The following is a 19,736-nucleotide window of genomic DNA, read 5'->3' as shown; positions in this document are numbered from 1 at the left end:
AGCAACTTCAAGGGACGGCTCCCGAGTAGCATGTGGTTCCAATAACTGTGTGGAATGAGTGTGTTGACACACAGCTGGGAGACAGTTCAGGTAAGACACAAAGAGGAAGTCAGCTCCTTCTTTGCCTTCAGTATAAAAGATGCTTTTTTTTTTTTTTCCCCTCACTCCAGCACAGAATCTGTGTTGCCCCTGTGCCACACACAGAAAAGCGATCAAACAACGTTGTTTTTAAACTCCCAAACTATAAAAAGTGTACAAGTAAATGTCAGTGATCTTAAGGAATCGATGCTATTCATACATTACAGAAATGGCTGTATATCATTGACCAATGTTATCAGCTATAGGAAAAGGAGCAGATTTATTTTCCCTTGCAGTTGATTGAGGTTGTGTATTTTAAGTCCATGGTTATATAAAAATGAATGCATCTGTATCCTTTTGCGTTTGGGTTTATTAGACTGAGCGGAGGTTTTTTACAACCAGTCATAACCCAATTCTTCTTACTATTATTCTAAAGTACAATTGCTCTCCAAGACGAGGGGCAGTAACGGGTTAAGCAATCCACCGCTCTTCTGCAGTCAGTACTGCTGATACACCCCCACCCCACTCCCTGTGCTCTCTACCATATGGATGTAATCGGGCAAAAGCTTGCCAGCTGGGGTCTCCAACAGTCACCTGTGACAGAGAAAAGGGACAGAAGGCTTCAAATTCTTATCCAGGGGAGAGACAATGTGTTGGGGAAGAAGGGAGAAGGGGGGCAGGGTACACGAGACACAGTACAAGGCAGAGAGAATGGAGTCCGGCACTAACAATAAGTGCACCTGGTCTCTGTCTGTCCACATGCACTGACAATACAAAACATCTGTTCCTAACCCACGTCCCATCCCCCGCTTCTGTACAAACAATTTTACTCCACTGGCTTACAGCACAGCAACAGGCTGGAGTAGAATCGGTTTACTTTACTCATTTTTCCTTCTCTTGTCAACTTTCCCCCAAATGTGTCAAGGTCATCTTAGTTGAATGAATTACATTAGGCTTTCAAAACAGCATATTATAAGGGCGAGTGGGAAATTCAAAAATACATTGTTCAGGTCAAAGTGTTGCTTTTCATTTACAGTTTTCCCATCTGCAGCTTTTGCATAAGTGGAGCTTCCTTCCTTTTAAGCATTTAACTAAAAAGTTGCAATGACAGCAAACAACAAAATCTTTCCATACGTTGTCTTTCACTGCAGGTCAATGAAACACATTTTAGCTAGAGCTGTCCACTTTGAACAGGTAACCTCTAGTCAATCGGACTGAAGGGGTTAACTATGGGTCAAGCACTGACGATGAGTCGTTATTCCTGCAAGGAAATATTCTTTGACTTTCTCCAACTAATTCCATTGCCATTGTCTGTGAGTGTGCGCTTCACAAGAAGATGCACTGTTGCTGAAACGATATATATAAAAAAGAACATCTAAAAGTTATCTGTCTGCCAATTGTTCTAATCTATTCGCCATGAAGCTGAACAGCAGTTTGATCCCAGTTCAAGATCAAAATGATATGCAACATTTTAGAAGTTAGAAGCCCTTTTTATTATTCACTAGCACTTTCAGCATACTGTGGAAAATCATTCACAATGTAATGTGGAAAGTGCATTCATCAGGTGCTAATGCTTTCTGAATACAGCCTTGTCTGGCTTAATGCTGTGCCGCTCATAGGCTAAATGTTTATTTAAAGAGTCACCATTCAATTACTCTCTGTTAAGTACAGCTACTTACATTGAGCATTAAGTATGCCAATAAATAAGACTATATTGTGTTTGAATATACTCAGCAAGGCACCACAGCATGATATTGTGGTCAGAAGATATTTTCTCTAACTTGCACACCTGGAACAGAAATTAATTTGCACCCAGAATGCACAGCTGGTCAGAGAGTGAAATCGAGGTGTTTTAGCTTCGTCTCCTAAGCTCAAACCAGAAGGACTCGTTGCCTTGAATCGGCAATGTGACCTCCAGGGTGGATATTTATCTTGGCTGTAGTCACCAGCTTTGCTTTAGGCTAGAACATCCCAATGAGACTAGATCCCAAGATAAACACCTTCTCTACTTAATGACCAGATTACCCCCTTTGGTATTGTCGCAAATGTATGATTGAAAATCAACAGACGTATAACAGACCAAGGAGCAAAAACTGTTCAAGAGCGTGTTGTTCTTCAGCTGACACTATTGAAATACTTTTCAAAATATTTTGTTAAGGTTAGGAGTTTAGAAAATGTACTTTTTTTTTTTTTTTTTTTTTTTACATTGTGTAAATGTGAGTAAAGATACTCTACTGCCGTCTATATTAGTTCATATGGTACAGGGTTACGATTGAATAATTGTTGAAGCATTATACACATTACAAACAGACTCAAAGACAGTGATGCACATTTATCTTTTAATGTCCTAAAGAAGATCTGCAGCTAATGATCAGTAGCTTAAGCAATGGCCAGGTGAGCAAGAACAGCTTCAGAGTAAAGTGGCAGACAATGAGAACTAACAAAAGGAGAGCATTAGATAATGAGAGCTCTGCAGGAGGCTGCTGTCACGGTGAGTAACACCAAGGCCATATAAACCATATAAAGGCACACAGAGACTCAGAAACCAGCCTCCTGAAGAGAGATGATGGAGCACTCAGCCATTTTATTGAAGCTGGTGCTTTATTATAATGTACTAGTTCTGATCCTCAGAACTAACTCTTTCCACCCTGAATCAGGACCCATCTGTTTCAGACATAGTACGCTAGTCCCAACCACTGTTGCTAATGCATTCCATCGTTCATTTGTGCACAATTTGTCGCGGTAAATGTAGAAGACTTTGCAGTGTGGTTACATTTCACTGTTGTTGCTTGTACCTGGAAATAAAAAGTCACACACACCAGGAGGTTAAAAGGTTAATTCCTGCTGGCGAGGGAAATTCAAGACATCAAAATTTGCTTTAAAAAATATAATTGATCTGATGATTTATTGCAATAATGTGCCATTGTTTTGCACAGTTTTATAAATGCAGGTAAAAGCCACTGAAAACCTGAAAAGGGCTTGTACTGAATTACTAGAAATGTATACACACAATAGGGGAACCCCCGATCCAGAACAATGGAGCTGAGGGAGGCAGTCATTACTGGGTGCTTCGTCAAGCCATTAGACGCTGCAATAAGGGCTAATAGTAATAACATTAAAAAAAAAATAAAAAAAAAAAAAAAAAAATATATATATATATATATATATATATATATATATATATATATATATATATATATATACACACACACACATTTTATAAATATTTATAATGGGTTAAAAACATCTTCATACCTATTTATTTATAATTAAGGATAGGAAAGTAGGTAAGTTCCCTGACTTTCACTTAAATTAAATACTTAACGACCGGGAGGGAAGGGGGTTACCTTGGAATTTTGCCTCAGGCGACGCTGGCAGCTACATTATCCCAAGCGTGTTGCACAGCCAAGATAAATATCCACCACAGAGGTCATATCTGATAACTGATTTCACCAACAAAACTGCTGTTACATCACAAAGAGTCTGGCTGCAGGGGTTGTACAGCCAGCGAGGAAGGACACTACCACGTAGGATTACAGAGAACCTTCAGTGACTGTTTGAATCCTGACACATTTAAAGCAGCAGTCAAACCATCCTCACATCTGCTGAGCAAATTTACACTCCCCTCTGTCCCATAACTACAAGTAATAACAGCACATAAGGGTGAATTAGCTGGGTGGAACCTGTTTGAAGTTTTTAGCATCTCAGAAGGCTTTAGATAGTATAAAATAAAATAAAATAATATTCTAATACCACAAATAAAATGTCTCTATTGGCAATAACATATTGTGAGATTTAATAAACAGTGTAAATAACACTAGCCTGACATAAGCAGATACCGCCAGTTCTCATCTAATTGATCTTCTGTACATATTTTCTTCAGATTGGTGTGGCTTAACTATGATGCAACAATCTACCACTACAGCAAGAAGCTACAAGCCGTCATTCTTGTGCCATTTACCATCAATAATAAAGTTGGTTGGTCTATTCATGACCATGTACTGTCCATGAACAAAACCATGATGGTCCGAAAGCAAGGATATAGCAGTAAATATTCAAATGTCAACTAGCTCAGCATCCTCATAGTTTATGCATTGGTGCTGGCAGATCAGGTTCAGTCCAGATGAGCTGGATATCAGTGTACAAACACAGAGCAACTTATATATTATTTTTCAAATTAATTATTATTATTAAATTAGGTCATTTAGCAGATGCTAAACGGGGCTCATTATTATGTGTCGTTTTGACATTTGATTCTTTTTTCACTCTTCTGTCAGTGTCATATTTTCTGACAATATATTTCATCAGCTTGTTCATTAAAACCACTTCAGAGGAAACCAACAGGGTTTAAACTGGCACAGTGGAGACTAATAAACAAAAGCAATTCAAAACTGTGGCACCCGTAACTGCCAAAGAAACTTGACTGACATTAACGCAAATTCATTTCTTTGCGTTTACTTCAGAAATGATTTTAGCATTTACACGTCACTGAAACCTCATCATGCAAATGTGAATCTGTCAACATGGTTCTCATCTGGGTTTATTCTTTATGGCTTTGATTTAAAAGACAAAGATGATCTATTTTGATGAGCTTAATAGAGGAAAACTAAAAAGCCACAGCAATGTTAGCGTTGACAATTGTCACCATCACATAAAACCAAACACAGGAACATTTTGTTGAAATGATCTGGAACTGATTGTTTGGTGTTAAACTAATACCATAAGCCTCCTTTTTGGACTAGAAATAGCTCCTAAAATAAACTGAACAAGCATATGCTGAGCTTATGAAGCTTTTAATAACATACAGTCTTGTCAGAAAAAAAAAACCCTTACCTGAATGCTGAAGCAAAGAAAAACACAGTGAGAAATCTTGAAATATTTCTGCTATAATGGTCTTCTGTTCTATCCTCTCTCCTTTCCTAGTATTACTGTAATCCAGCCGGTTCTTGCTTCTTTTCTCTCTCTCCCCCCACACCTTCATATGTCAGACATGTGCTTGCTCTCCCACATATGCAAGCTCCTTGCTGTCTGAGCGTCTTGTCCGAATCCAGGGAAACACAGATGGGTCCCAGATGGAAAGAGATATCCAAGCAGACCAGAGCGCTCTCTCGCTCGCGCTCTCTCTCTCAAGCCACACCCCCCTCTCCATGGATCCCAGCCAATCTGCTGCTAATCTGTTTAATGTATTTACTGACAGCCTGGTAATTACCATAACTAATTGCTCTGGCACACACAAACAAAACAAAAGCCCAGCCAAATTGTTCCAATCATCACCATTTTTTATTTTTTTAATATAAATCGGTTTGAAATCCCTCCTTAGAGATTGTGTGTGCCGCAAACATGACATATAATTGAGGGCTTTGAAGTATTTTATTTACTTCTTGCAGTGGATACAATGTTACTGTATTTGAATTATACAAGTCATCAAGATACTGAGAAATGAAAGCGTAAACATAAACATTAAGTTATTTGACTAAAAAGATTACTTTTTGCTTGCATCTTTCGAAAAGTATCATAAATCATATCACATTTAAGCAACCCCCCCACCCTTTCCAAAACAGTCAAAGCAATCATGTCAACTTCAAGGTGCAATATAGATTTTTCTTCATACTTGGTAATAAAATATTACCAGTGAGCTATAGCATCACGCAGCCTGTGCAACATTCTTTAACACACTGTAACAGTTCCTTGCTTGCAGAATCTAATCTTGTTAAGCAGATCTCTTGCAAACCTCCTTCTGGTTAAGCCTGAGTTTCTTCAATGTGGTATAGTTTGCTTCGTTTTATCGCATCCATAAATCCATAACTCTACTACAGCCCAACCCATAATTGCTACTTAACATGCTTCCTGCCTTTGTTAGCTTGGTGGTTTTGCTCTATACTATATGTATGCATCAGCACTATTAATCTCTTTACTCAACAGTGAGGTCTTGGAGTTAAGAAAGCCTTGTTGTTAAGTCTACGTTAACTTTGTTTCTTTTAGCATTACTGAAGCTCTAACCCTGTTTAAAGTCACAGATGAATAACTGGCATCAATAGCAGTGAATTCCAGCAGCAACCCCCCCCCCCCAATGTAATAAAGTGAGACCACTTCATTGTTAGAGGGTTACACTTTTCTCACTGAACATATTGAAAAAGCCTGCCATGGACTAGGATTCTAGTATCTTGCTAAAGCTGTGGGTTATCCTGATTTAGGTGGGTTTGGTGCAGCTTGAGGGGAGGATTGTGTGAAACGTGGCTTTTGTACACATTGCACAAAGTACAGATAAACCCTTGCAGTGTAGTAACAAACCTGTGCACGTGTGATTCGCTAGCGAGAGAGCCAACACAGCAAATCTTTACAATATCATCACATAATTATCTAGGATGTTTCACACAATAGGTCTTTAAGCTAGATCATGAATTATGGAGTACGCTGATTATAGTGATTTAATATTGCAAGCACTGGGCAATGGCATGAATACTTATTTAATGGGCTTAGCCAATGCTTGATACGTTAACTGTACCTATACGTTACAAAGATATATTGCCTGTACTGTACACAGATCTAGACAAAGGATAACTATTGGGTGTCAATGATTTTGTGTGTTTTAATCCCCCAAAACACAAATTCATCCACAATAAAACGGCATCTACCTGCATCTACTGCCCCAAGTTCTGTGCAGATTACTGATACCTTTAAAATCTGGCTTTGCATATTGCGGAGAAGATGAAATGGATTAAAATAGCGATGAAGTAGGGTTGACCACTTGATCCCATAGCTTCTGCCGGACATCTGTGCCAGGGAGACCCATTGCATCTGCTTGACCTGGATAGCACAGAAACACACCGATACTGCACACACAGACAGCTCGGGCAAAGTGTCATTTTCTGTTTCTATGTCTGTGATCTCCTCTGTCTACAGTGCAATCAGAGCCCTGGCATACTCGGATTGCCCCAAACACACTTGACAGCACTTGAGTCCCTTCGTTCAGGGCTTCTCTCGGAGCTGGAGGCAATGACACTGCTATTCCTGACATACGCGAGCTGGGATTTCCATTGAGGGTAGCTTTTATACTGAAGTGTTGCACATTAGAACGGTCTTAAACGTGCTTAGAGAAGTCTGACTGTATGCTTTTATGAAGGTATCAACAGCCACAAGAGATTCCAAAAAAAAATTCGAAAAGTGCTTTATAGGATTGTGTAGTATTTTGGTGCATGAATCCCAGTACATTTCTTACCCAAAATTACAAGGGATTTTTTTCCCCATAGAATTCTATACCTACACTAAAGAAAATAATCATAATTTTACAATACGAGTTCTACAACATAAATATATTTTTTAATCAGATTAGAGTTTCTGTAAGGGAATGAAAGCTGAACCGAATTCAAGTTGGTACTGGTTTGCTGGTTGTCACCATATTCAAAATTATTTGAGTTTGACCTCCAACCTCTTTGAAACGGTTGTCTGTTCTGCGACAAGAAGTAAATTGCTGTGTTGTTTCCACATTAATGCATTAGTTACAGTGGTTTTGAAGGGAACAGTGAGTAGTGCTGGAAAGAGACAAAATGCTGAAGGAGCCACTGGAGTTAATGGGAATAGAGGAGTGTGGTGCTATGTTTTATATTCATGCAAAGAAAGGCTCGATGTCATTGTTTGTAGGGGAGGTTGTATTGCATTCGCCGATTCCCCAATGATGTTTCCCTTCCCCCATCCCAGAAGGAGCTGACACACATCTGCAGCTAAAAATCAATTCTATCCCAGGATTCCAAGCCCACCAATCGAAGAGCCCTTTATTAACCTTTATTTCAGCACTGCAGAAAGCTATAGCAGTCTAAGAAAGGACTTGTCACACAGCATTTTCTATGCGGTACAGCTATATTAATTACTTAATGTTAATTGGCCTTTTTTTTTTTGTAAAGAGGGCTCCAAATGAGCTAAACACTGCAAAGCTGCTTAGTTGCTACAGTCTTTGAAAAATGCATTAACTGATGGCTTTATCGTGTTATGTACTTAACTGGCTTAATGAGTTTCTATTAATTAATTCTGTCATTTGCTATATTGGTTTCAAATTAATTTTGTAACTTGGTTACCAGCTGTTTCTGAACATAACAGTGATATCATAGTCGGGTCTATTTTAATAATCTAAACAGTGGCAGATCTAAATACCCCTGTCTTAAATTTTACACCTGATTTTTCACAGGCTTCATTCCACTGTATTTTATTGTATGTAATAATGTTAAAACATGGGCAGATAATTGTGCTGGGGGAAAACACTTTACGGTTTAAAGAGTGTTAAGATCCACTACTGTGCAGATCATGATAATAAACCCCCAGTATCATAAATAACTAGCAAAAACATAATTAACTATAGTGCAAATATAGACTACACTAACCACAGCTCAGTTACTACTAGATTACCCAGAAGAGGTCAATCAATTGACCTCCTAGTGCCATCCATCTGTGAAACTGAGAACTAGCAGGATCAGATCTGTAAAATTAGTGAGCCTCCTTTAAAACTTCAACTACATCTGCAGTACTCTGCTTTTTTTCAATACATACTACAATGCAAGCTGTATGAAATTAAAAAACAAAAGCAAGCGAGCCCCTGGTCCAGAAAATGAGGTACACCAGCAAAGCCAGCACATCTGTTTCCATTAACGCTCCCTCTCAGAGAGTCTACTTTTAGAAAAATAAACTGAAAATGACTGCTCTTGGGTTGAAACAACCAGGTCTGCTGTGCTTATTGAAAACAGACCAGGGTGGCAGTGCTTTCCAGATGAAGAAACACAGCAGAACCCCATCACTGCTTCTTCCAGCTTGGTGGAGGCGAGGCAGCCGCTCCAGAGAAGGGACGTCTTTGGAAAGTGTCACAATCTGACATTCCAATGCAGTTCATCAGACTAAAGCTACCCAGGATGCAGCTGTCCATCCACCTGCAATAGGGGGGGGGGGGGGGGTGTCTTATTCATTCTCAGTTCAGCCTGGTCAACTTCCTAATATCAAGTGCAGACTCTGTCTCCCCAAAGACACATGAGAAAGCCTATCACACCACAATGTCAAATAGATTTACTGAACTACTGCCATTTGATCCAAAGATCACCAACCAGCCAATGCTTATCTAAATGCTACTGCATGCCAAGTGGACTGTACAATGTACAATGACAACCAACTTCTCCGGTGGTTGAATCTCGGTCCTCCGAGTGCGTTACTGCTTAATTGCACGCCACATGACAAATCTGTTGTCACAGTTTCACATTTTTGTGTATGTTTGGTGTAAAGCTGGCTGCAGCTGTTTCTAATGATTGGTGCTGAATGAGTCTGAATGTTGGTACAGGGTTTTGAATGATTTCACACACTATTCAATATAGTGTTACTTAAGCACTCAGACATTTGTTTATTGCATTTGGATGTCCTGGCCTATGAGACAATGCTATAGCTCAGAAATGCATCTCCAGAAGGTTTAATTAACATGCATTAGGAATCATGCAGCAATTAAGAACAGTTACATGTTTTAAATGGTTTGTCTCTAGAGACAGGCTGGGGGTGCGATATAGATTACAAAATAAGCATTACATCCGCACCACGAAAATCAGTTTCACCAACACTTACTAAATTAAAAGCAATGGTGCAGGAGTCTCTCTTGCCAAGATGACAATGGGTCTCTGTAGATACCACCTTAGCTGCCTAAAACAGCAATTTGCTAAAGACTGCTGCTAATTTGAATTAACCCATTTGCATCACTAAAGTAGGATAATCAGAATGCAGACTAAAATTTCCTAAACGGTGAGTCATTTGTGGCAAGAACAATTTATTTTTCAAGCCTGCAGACTTCCAGTGTATTTCTGTAGCCCCTCAAGCCCATACATGAAAACAACTGCAGGGAATATACACTAAACTGGAACAAACCAGCTGAGGGGAGATGTAGAACTTCAATGAAGGTGGATTATAAAACGACATTAAAAGACAATACACTGGTTTCAATTATTTGTGGGAAAAAATCTGAATTGCTTATGAATTTGGTGTGTTCTTTGTAGTGTTACTGTAAATTACAACAAATGACTCCCATCGGAATAGCAAAGGAAAAAGTGATATTAGTTTAGCTGGTCGGACGCAACACTGGCTGGGTCTGGGGGCTGTTACAATTAACACAGCTGAGATTGCTTCATCATACAGCCTCTAAACTTCAATAGAAAGCCCATCCAACTCTTCCGTTGCCCTCTGTGCCCTGGTTGCCTTTTATTTCCCCTCATTCAAAATCCATCTTCCAGTAATTAAACACCTATTGGGGCTCCTCAATGCAATAGAAACCTTAAGACATTCATTCCTCATTGCTTGTCAATCGCCCCATCAGTTCTGTAACAAATGAAGCTCCCCTCGCTCCCATTCCCTCCTCCTCCTCCCTCTGGATGAAAGGCAGGCATTGAGCCTGTGCTGGCATTCCAACCCCCCAGCCCATGGCTCCAGCGAGTCTGGCTATCTAGCACTGCTGGGAGCGATTAGTTTAAGTAAGACCTGACCCGCCTACTCACCCATGGAAAACCGTCAGATCTCTTGTTACACTTGAGGGAATGGATGGGGATTGTGTGTGTCTGTCTCTGTGTGTGTGTGTGTGTGTGTGTGTAGAAGAGAGAAAGAAGGAGAGTTTGAGTACTTAATAGACCCAAAGAGGGTCACACACACACACTTGGCTGTTTTGCTACATTTTTCCACTAGCGAAAGCCAAGTCCATGGCTGTGCTCCCCCTCCTCTTCAGTTTAATGGATAAAAAACAATGGATGCTAAATCTTTCCTTATTTGTTCATTTAAAGAAACTGATACCAGTAAATACAGCCCCTCCTCCTGCATACCAGCACACGTTGGTCAAGTTTCTTGTAATGTGAGCAAACTCTATAAAACACTTTTTGTGAGAGTAACTTGCAGACCAACTGTGAACAGGATGGTTGTAGTGGTGACGTCAGACCCGGAAGAACACAGACTCCACACAGTGACTGGCGGGTGAAACTGAGCCATGGCGCTCAGTATTTTATTAAATGATAAAACAAACAGAAGATTTAAACAAAACACACAACACTGAAAATAAAGGGCGCATTGGCCAAACAAATAGACAAAACAGACGTGGATGAACCCAACAAACAAGTACCAGCGCGTTGTAGCAATTGTTTCTACTTATAATTCTCTCCTAACTCCACACATTCTCCACTAACTCCACACAACCCTGAGTGAGTGCTTCGTGCATCTATATATACTGTTGTGCTGGGATTCAATTACCAATTAATTATTCACTTGAATCCCAGCACGTGAAATAATCTGTGTACTCCTGTGCTCACATATCAATACCCACTTAAATATGCACGTGGCGTGAGTTGTGCCATCCTCATGTCTAAATACAAAGTACACTTTATAACACTTGTGCTCACAACCCATATTTATATCCCGTGTATTTTATATATAAAAACACCAACATTAACACACTACATACAACATAAAACAATAATAAACACCAAGGGGCGGGACACTCCGCCATACCAATGTACAGGAACTTTCATCTCTACTATCCAATCTCAGCACATCACAGGCTGTAACCTCAAAGTTTGTCGAACAAGCGTTTTAGATATGCAACTAAATATATTTGCATTCCTGCTTTGAAAGAGCAGAAGACTTATTTTCATAGCTCTCCCATATTTCCTTACGATTTGGTCCATGGTATTGTGTTTACATAATGATTTTACAGGCAAACAAAAAAACAAAAAGTATTTGGCCACTCGAGAATACTTTTGAACTGAAAGGCCTGTCCACGGTGAAATTGTGGATAAAATTAGTCCTGAAAGCCATTGCAGCACTGGACCGGTAGCTAGCATGACACTGAAGCACAGAACTGTGAAGACATGGTCTAATGGATTCTGAATAGGAGGTTACCATCACTGGGCTACACTTAGCTTGATGGAACAACCTGGTTATAGTAGCCACCAAACCTGTAGAACTTCACTGCTCAGCCCCACAGATGCAGTAGAGAGGTGGTAGCCTAAAGCTGAAGCTAACTTTAGGGAATGTAAACAACAAGGCCTACTTTCTGATAGACTGCACTCAGAATGCTAAACACTGGATGAATTTATAACAAATATTCTTACCAGTTGATAATGTATTCCTGTTAAATTATTAATCATAACAGCCTAATACACTGCTAGTACAAATTGTGAACTGTATGTATGCTTTATTATTGGGACCTAACATGTTTTAAGGCCTACAGGGTTAGTGAGATGATAAGAATATATAAACTTCAAACAAATGGTCTGTCTATTCTAAAAAAAAAAAAAAAAAAAAAAAAAAGCAGGGAAGAATGTTAAACAGAATTGAAAGATTTTTTTTTTTATATAAGACAACTTCATTTCACCACAGAAATAAAGAGATTACTTGTTTTCATTTTTTCTGTTAGAGGTGACAAGAGTAAAACCCAGATATTTTCCCCTGAAGCCATCACAGCTGTGTTGTGCTGCTGGCAGTTCTGTGGCGAGCCACACCTGTTTTTACAGATGTCTCCTTTACAGTTTACACTGAGAACACCTGGGCGGCAAGATACAGCCTGTAGGTCTGTTCAAGGACTCAGTGAGAGGTTTTCTGACAAGACTGCTCTTTCTGGCAAAGCAATTTTGTGAGTCGAGTATCTATCCCATATTCAGCAACATTTCATCTTGTTTCACCTCTTTATTCCTGCTCAGATAATCTCATTTTATGAACAGCCAGACTGGAGTCTGAGTGGAAAAAAATGGATTCTGTGCCAAACTTCTGGAAGCACCTAATAATTTTCACAACAATTGCTTCTTCAATCAAGGGAATCTAGGAATGTTGAGCAATTTACAAAATCAAAAGAGTTTGTTTTAAAAAAAACCCTCTCCCTATATAATGATATTTTCTGAACATAAAACATTTTCATGTGTGAGCCAGATTCTTGCTGCCATGGTGATCTTACAGCTTCTGACCATACATTACATTTCCAGAACAGTGTTGTCATGGCGAAAAGCCACCATGAATAAGGTGACAGCGTGCCGCTTGTGTATCATTGCTTCTTGCTGAGCCAGTTGTTCTGTTCCTTAAGAATAGCACTTGCCTTGGGACCAGAGGGGTCATAACCAAGAACCCCCACTTCTCCCTTTGTGCTTTAATGTGGAGAACTCTCCCTACTGTGACTAAGCCACACTGGACACAAGCATGCTGTATAAATATGTTAGCATACTGCAACGCTGAGGCCAGTCATCAGTACAAACCAAGGGTTTATAAATCAGAGGGGTTTGAAATTTACACCATTGTGGTTTCAACATGGAGTTGGCATTGTGACGTGAATTACTGAGCACCAGGAGCCAAACAGTGCGAGTAGAAGTGGTCTAGTCCCCTTACCCTGATGAATTTACTGCACTTCCAAGAAACATTTTCAAACCCTGTAACACCTCTCCTAACCCATGTTTCTTTAAATCGAGTCAAACAACACAGGTCAGTTTACACACCAGGGTTATCAATCTCAAATTATTACAATGAAGAATGCAGTTATTTTACAAGTATATTTAAAGTAGTGATGTTTTTTTAAACTCAGATCCCTGAGCTGGGCCATTTTCAGCACATTTTCCAGTCTAAACAAGGCAGTACACATATATAGCCCACATAAAACACTGGCCATTGACAAATGTCCTGAAGCTGCGATCCTGACTGTCACAGTGAGGACAACCATGAGAAAGCTTTGGAAAAGGACTGCGATGCAATTCAAAACCATTGCCTTTGTTTGAAAACAGAGGAAGAAGTACCTTTAATGAAGAGAGTGGGGGGGGAGGAGGGGGGTGTATTACTAAGCCCCTTTCTGTTTTCTTTTGAAGTCTTCAAGCATGTCTTTTCAGGCTTCCAAAAGATTATATTTAGCTTTGGGCTGTTGACTGGTTCTTTTGTTCCCATTCCCACTTCCCACAAACAGAGTGAAATTCAACCCCAGAAATGCAACGGGCTTGCTTCTAGTTCCATTTAAAGCTCAGCTCTTCTTTGTAAAAATGCAGCTTGAATTATATGTAAAGTACGTATACGTTTTCCCGTGGTTGTGCCATGCATTTTTCCTGAATTTAACTATGGTTTACCATGTTTTTTTAATCTGCTTTACAATGCTTACAAAGGATTCACCATGCTTTCACTATGCATTAATTACACTTTGCTATATATTTCTAGGACAGTATTTTTTCAGATTTAATCCCAGTGTAACACTTTAATGTTAAATGGCATGACTCCTTTCTAAGTGGTAGCAAGATTGCGTAGCTGAAGGGACAAGGGAGTAAGACCAACACAGTTCCCCTAGACTAACTACAATAATAAATGCCTGTGGACAGGCGATTGAGAGAGGAAGAAGGGCACATCTGGATATGCTCTCACCTCCCTCCACTGCTGTGCAGGCAACAATACAAACCAGCTGTGCAGGCCTGCAGTCAATTGCTTCAAGGTTTGCTCCTAATAAGCACACCAGGGCCAACACATTCTCTTTCTGATTTCTTTCAACTTATCACATAGAGAACGCAGAGAATATCCACTCTGTTCCACCACTTTATAATGGGAGCTTCCTCCTGTCTGTAGGTTTCCAACAGGGCCTGGTCCCAGTGTTGCTTGGACAGGTGAATCTTCCTAATACAAGATTGGTGAGAGATGAAGCTGTGCCAATACTCCTGCTACACTTTGCTGATGTGTGTTGAGATCCCAACATAGCACAACCCAAACCATGGATTTGACCCTTGACTAGGTCAGCGAATACAAACAGCGAACGGACTGTCAAAACCATAATAGAATTGCAGTGTAAGCAGAGAGATAGCACCCAGGGAGGGAGACAGCACCCAGGGAAAACAGACAGCACCCAGGGAAAGCAGACACCCAATTCAGCTGTTATAGAAGTGGTATACATTTTATAAAATGATTGCAATTAGGTATCAGGTTTAAAGTAAGTTGGTTTGAAATAAGGGTGAATATCACAGAGTAAAAAACACAACACCACTTTCATTTTAGTCAAATTAATTACAGCCAGCAATACAAAAATAATAAAATTAAATAGATCCTTCTTTTCAACAAATTATCTGTTCATTCAGCTGTCTGCAAACTGAATGACCCTAAAAACCAGGTGTTATCTCCAGCAGGAATTATGACCGGGCTGTATGGTTAGTCACTAAACCTTCAGTGCTTGAAGGCAACCGTTCCCAACACATGATGAAATTCTCAAACACGACAAAGGGGCTTTCTGGCAGCTCTGAGAAGCCACAGTGGAGCCAAACCCAATTAGAGAGTTAATGTGATCCTGCAGGACCTTGTAATTTCCTCTTTTTCCAAAAACCAGGCTTTTGGAAGCCGTCTCATTTTCAAAAAAAAAAAAAAAAAAAAAAAAAACACTCCAAGAGAAGTCAAATGCCTGAACAATACTGTGAAAACGATTTACCGCACACGAATGTGCCAGCAAGGCAAACTGAAGGAACCCTTCTGGTTGGATAAGTTGCTGTTTAAAATGTGGTATAAAAACAACTGGATACAAAGTGTACGGGGTGTTATTAGTTTACAATTGAAACACTTAAATGTTATCCAAGTGTATAAACATTAAACTATAAATATGCATGTCTGTCAAATTTAGATGTTTGTCAAAGTGTATATTCTATATTCCTTCACATTCGTCTTTTCCATATAAACAATGATGGAGGACGTCTTACGATGGCTTTTCTGATTGGCTACAAACTTTCCCAGTATGTTCTCGTTAAAACGTTTAAACCTTTAATCATGTTTAATAATAACCCCTAAAATGCACACTGTATGTTCTTCTTATTTAAGGAGAAAAAAAAATCAGCTACAGCAAACTGGATTGTATGAAATGTAATAGAGTTTGGGGATTAAGAATGCTTTATTTTTCAGTAAGACTGACGATTTTGAGCAAGACAACACATGGATACATATTAGCTTGGTATTTAAGGGGGTGTATAGGGTAAGCACTGGTCTGTTTTGCTGCTGATGACCCCTGGCCATAATTAAAATGATCACCGATACCCTGGTCATGTAAAGGATAGCATTTTCCTGGTGAACGGGCCCAGGAGACAATGTAAGTCCCTAATAATACAATCATGCCCTTAGGCTTCATCCACCCCCACTAGTCCTGCCTGCATGTGTGTTAGCCCTTCTGGGCAAGTAGACAAGTGGGGGTTTCTATGGCATGCTTTGGTTTGCCTGGTGTTATTGTGTAGAAGAGCTGTAAACGCCAGATGGTGCTACACTTTGTCTGATATTATTAATCCCTCAATTGAAAAAACAAAACACACACACACAAACGTCTTTCCAAAAGCCTTTAGGCAACGGCTCTTTCTGAGCATTTACATAACAAAAGGATCCATGGGTTACATTAAAAAATCCACAATCATCGACCCTCAAAAGAATCACTGTGTTTCGATTCAACTCATTCAGGGGGGACTCGGTTCTTTCAAGAGCAGAAAATAACCACAAGGTTCAGGTAGCCAGCCCTTCTTTAGTTTGGCTGGGTTCTTCCAAATATGTTTAAGCAGCAGCCCTAAAAATTAGATCCCATGCATTTCAAGCTATCCATTGACTTAAATAGGTGTAGCTTATTTGAAACCACAAAACACAAATTGTCTTGCACAAGCTGACATTCAGGTGCTCTTAATGGGCATGATTACGGGCAAATTAAGCTTACTGGCTCACTCAAGTTATGCCCCTACTTGGGGACAAACGAAAATGATTCAAGAACTGTTTGGGCGTCTAGCCAACCAGAATGCAGAATACAAACAGTATTGAAAATGAGCTTTAAAGCCAGAAAACGTCATATATGTAATGTAACAATCATAAGGAAACCCCCACACGACTGCGCTTAGAACTTAATGCTTGAACAATAACAATGCTCTTGGCCAAACCTGAATTTAACGAAGTATACAAATGTCATAATACACCATTGTACCAGTCCCTTGTTTACACAGTGAGAGGATGGATATCTTCTGGCGTTACAGCCTGAAACAGCGACGGAACGCCACATGTTACAAAGATAACAATTCAGTTACTAAACCTTAATGTTTGTTTCCGATGTTTTAGTGCTGACACTTTCAAGCTGACGAATATTATAGTTGCAATAACAATCCCTCCTCACTTTTATGTGTAGTTACTTTGTTATACAGCTGCTGTCATTTCTTTGATACAAATATGTTCGATCATTTCTACAATGAACTGCAGCGATATAATAATATTAATACCAATAACAATTTAGAAACTATTTAGAACCAGGGATGTATTCTTCTGATATGAACTCTGTGATCCATAAAAAAAAAGTCCTTGAAATCGACAGCAGGCGTTCTCACGGAAATTCCCATTGCCATTCCCTTTCCCAAGCTGTGCAAACATCCACTGCAAAACGAAAGTGGCAACACAAAGTATACTGTGGGAGTAAAAAAAAAAGTGTCTTACATTGATAGGTGCCTGGGATCCCGACCATGTTAGTCCTGTACGATTCTAAACAATGAAGTCGTGGTGTTTGGGGAATCCAGCGACGGTGAACACTATTCGAAGACAGCAGACTATCCCCCTGGCTTCGCTGTTGTTATCGTGCAATGTGCTGCCCGTTTCAGCTGAAGACCTTGGATTTCAATGAAGGAAACCAACAACAGCAGTCAGCCCAGCCCCCAAGAAGCTGGTTCAGCACAACGTGCACTGGGGGAAGGGAGGGGCTATTTAATCTGACCTCGCAACAGAAGGAAGGAATAAATGCTTGCAGCACTTGTATTCAAATACAGTGTAAGAGATGCAGGCGTGTAGATTAACAGCTGGTTTGTTTAATGCATCAGTATTGATGTCCTTAAATCCATACCAAATTAATATAGTAGTATTTGCATTTTCTGTATGCTCTGAGGATGGCCCAATACACAAGCAACAGAATTTGTTATTCATTGTGCTTCATATCAGCTCCTGTGAAAGTGGCCCATTTCAAACATGAACAGTGCATAAGAATTATTTAATATAATTTCTAATACATATGCAACAATAGGATGTATTTTTACTATTAACCTAATAAACATATTTTTAAGGTAGAAAACATCTAGTTATAAAAGTATTTAAAAACAAAAAAACAAAAAAATGTAATCAGTATACAAAAACACAAATTGCTAACAAAAACGTTAATACCCACAATGTAAAGTTTACATTTTCGTTTTGCTTCCCTAAACTATAAAAACAAAACAAACAAAAAAAAAAAAACCACAAGCCCATTAATTCTCTTGTGTCTCTGCAGATATCAGTGATATGGCCAGCTATCTCCAAGGCTATGTACAATACATAGTAAACATTTGGGTGTTGTACAACTAGCTCTAGGGGTTTTAAAAAGCTGCAGTGTACATATTGTAGACGTTGATATTGTTTCACATGGTTTGTATCAATGGATTATAGCAGATAGAAAATTATGACACTTATGTTTAATTATTCTTATTTATTTATATACTATAGAAATGAAGATAGCATTTTATTTTGAGGGTGGATGTCAGGTGGCACGTTACAGCCCCCGATATGATATTCTATTTGAAACACTATCATGTACTATAAAGCGCATGTGTCTGATCCCATACGGAATACACCTGGACTGAGGATCATCTTTACTTAGTCTTGTTGCACAAAAGAGCACATTTGCAATTTCTCCCTCATTTCCATAATGAATAATGAACTGGACTGGCATATGTTGTGTTATTATAGCATGTAAAGAAAATCCTTAATTTTTCAAATATGCAAAACAGTTTTGAGGACAAGCCAGAAAGCAAAACATTCTTTTGTTAAGGACATAAAAAACTGATAGTACTCCTCATGCCATAATGTGCATACCAGCATGTCAATCAGATGATGAAAAAATAAGAATGTGCTATGGAGTGAAATTACATTTAATACAATACAACACATCAGATAGGGTTGCTATTTACTGTGCTGTTCTGATGTACAGAGTCAGTTCTAGTAAACTTTCAATACTGAAGGTTTGCAAGCGTTTCTTTTAAATGGAATGTTTAAATAGTTTTTGTATTGCTGGCTGTAATTAATTTGACTTTAAAAAAAAAGTGGTAGTGTGGTTTTTACTCTGTCGTAGACACCTTCATTTCAAATCAACTTACGTTAAAGCTGATACTGAATTACGATCATTTTATGAAATGTATATCACTGATTCAGGTGTCTCCCTCCCTGGGTGCTGTCTCCCTCCCTGGGTGCTGTCTCTCTGCTTACACTGCAAATGCCTGTTTCAAGGCTAGAAATCAGTAACTCAGAATGCTAATGTAACTCCAGGCACCTACGTTGTTTCTTTTAAATCTGCCCCCTCATTTTTACACACACCTTGTGGTCATTTCTTAACAACCCTCCAAGTACAAGATCTTCAATAATAATACCAACAACAGCAATGTTAATAATACTAATGCAGTACAATGTCAGGTAAACAGACTAATGGGGGTCTAACCAGTCTGCTTAACTGATTTTCTGGATAACTGACCCACACCCTGAAAATAACAAGGATACCTTGCAAGACCAATACCTACTGCAAGCACAATGCTGCTTAGGTATGATATTTGATTGAAGGGGTGTGTGCACACAATCACTCCCCAAAAACATGCACGCTGCAGCCCACAAGACAAATAGTCGGACTGAAAAGT

At 39.3% G+C, this 19,736-nt stretch overlaps 1 protein-coding gene across 3 annotated transcripts in view; it reads right to left on the bottom strand.

Annotated features, from left to right (window-relative positions):
- The window catches only part of LOC121319261 (protein CBFA2T2-like), a 29,089-nt gene extending 11,339 nt beyond the window's left edge, over nucleotides 1-17,750 (bottom strand). Inside the window, exon 1 of one of the 3 annotated variants that reach the window (XM_041256508.1) lies at nucleotides 17,524-17,750. In XM_041256508.1, coding sequence (XP_041112442.1) covers nucleotides 17,524-17,551 — 28 coding nt within the window. In that variant the 5' untranslated portion in view covers nucleotides 17,552-17,750. Of the gene's footprint in view, nucleotides 1-4,911; nucleotides 5,135-17,523 lie in introns of those variants that run through there. The other 2 variants (XM_041256506.1, XM_041256507.1) reach the window with 2 other exon arrangements.
- Between the last annotated feature and the right edge of the window lie 1,986 nt (nucleotides 17,751-19,736).

This window comes from Polyodon spathula, chromosome 8, assembly GCF_017654505.1.
Source record: "Polyodon spathula isolate WHYD16114869_AA chromosome 8, ASM1765450v1, whole genome shotgun sequence".
Lineage (NCBI taxonomy): Eukaryota > Metazoa > Chordata > Actinopteri > Acipenseriformes > Polyodontidae > Polyodon > Polyodon spathula.
This window is presented reverse-complemented; position numbering and strand designations above follow the sequence as displayed.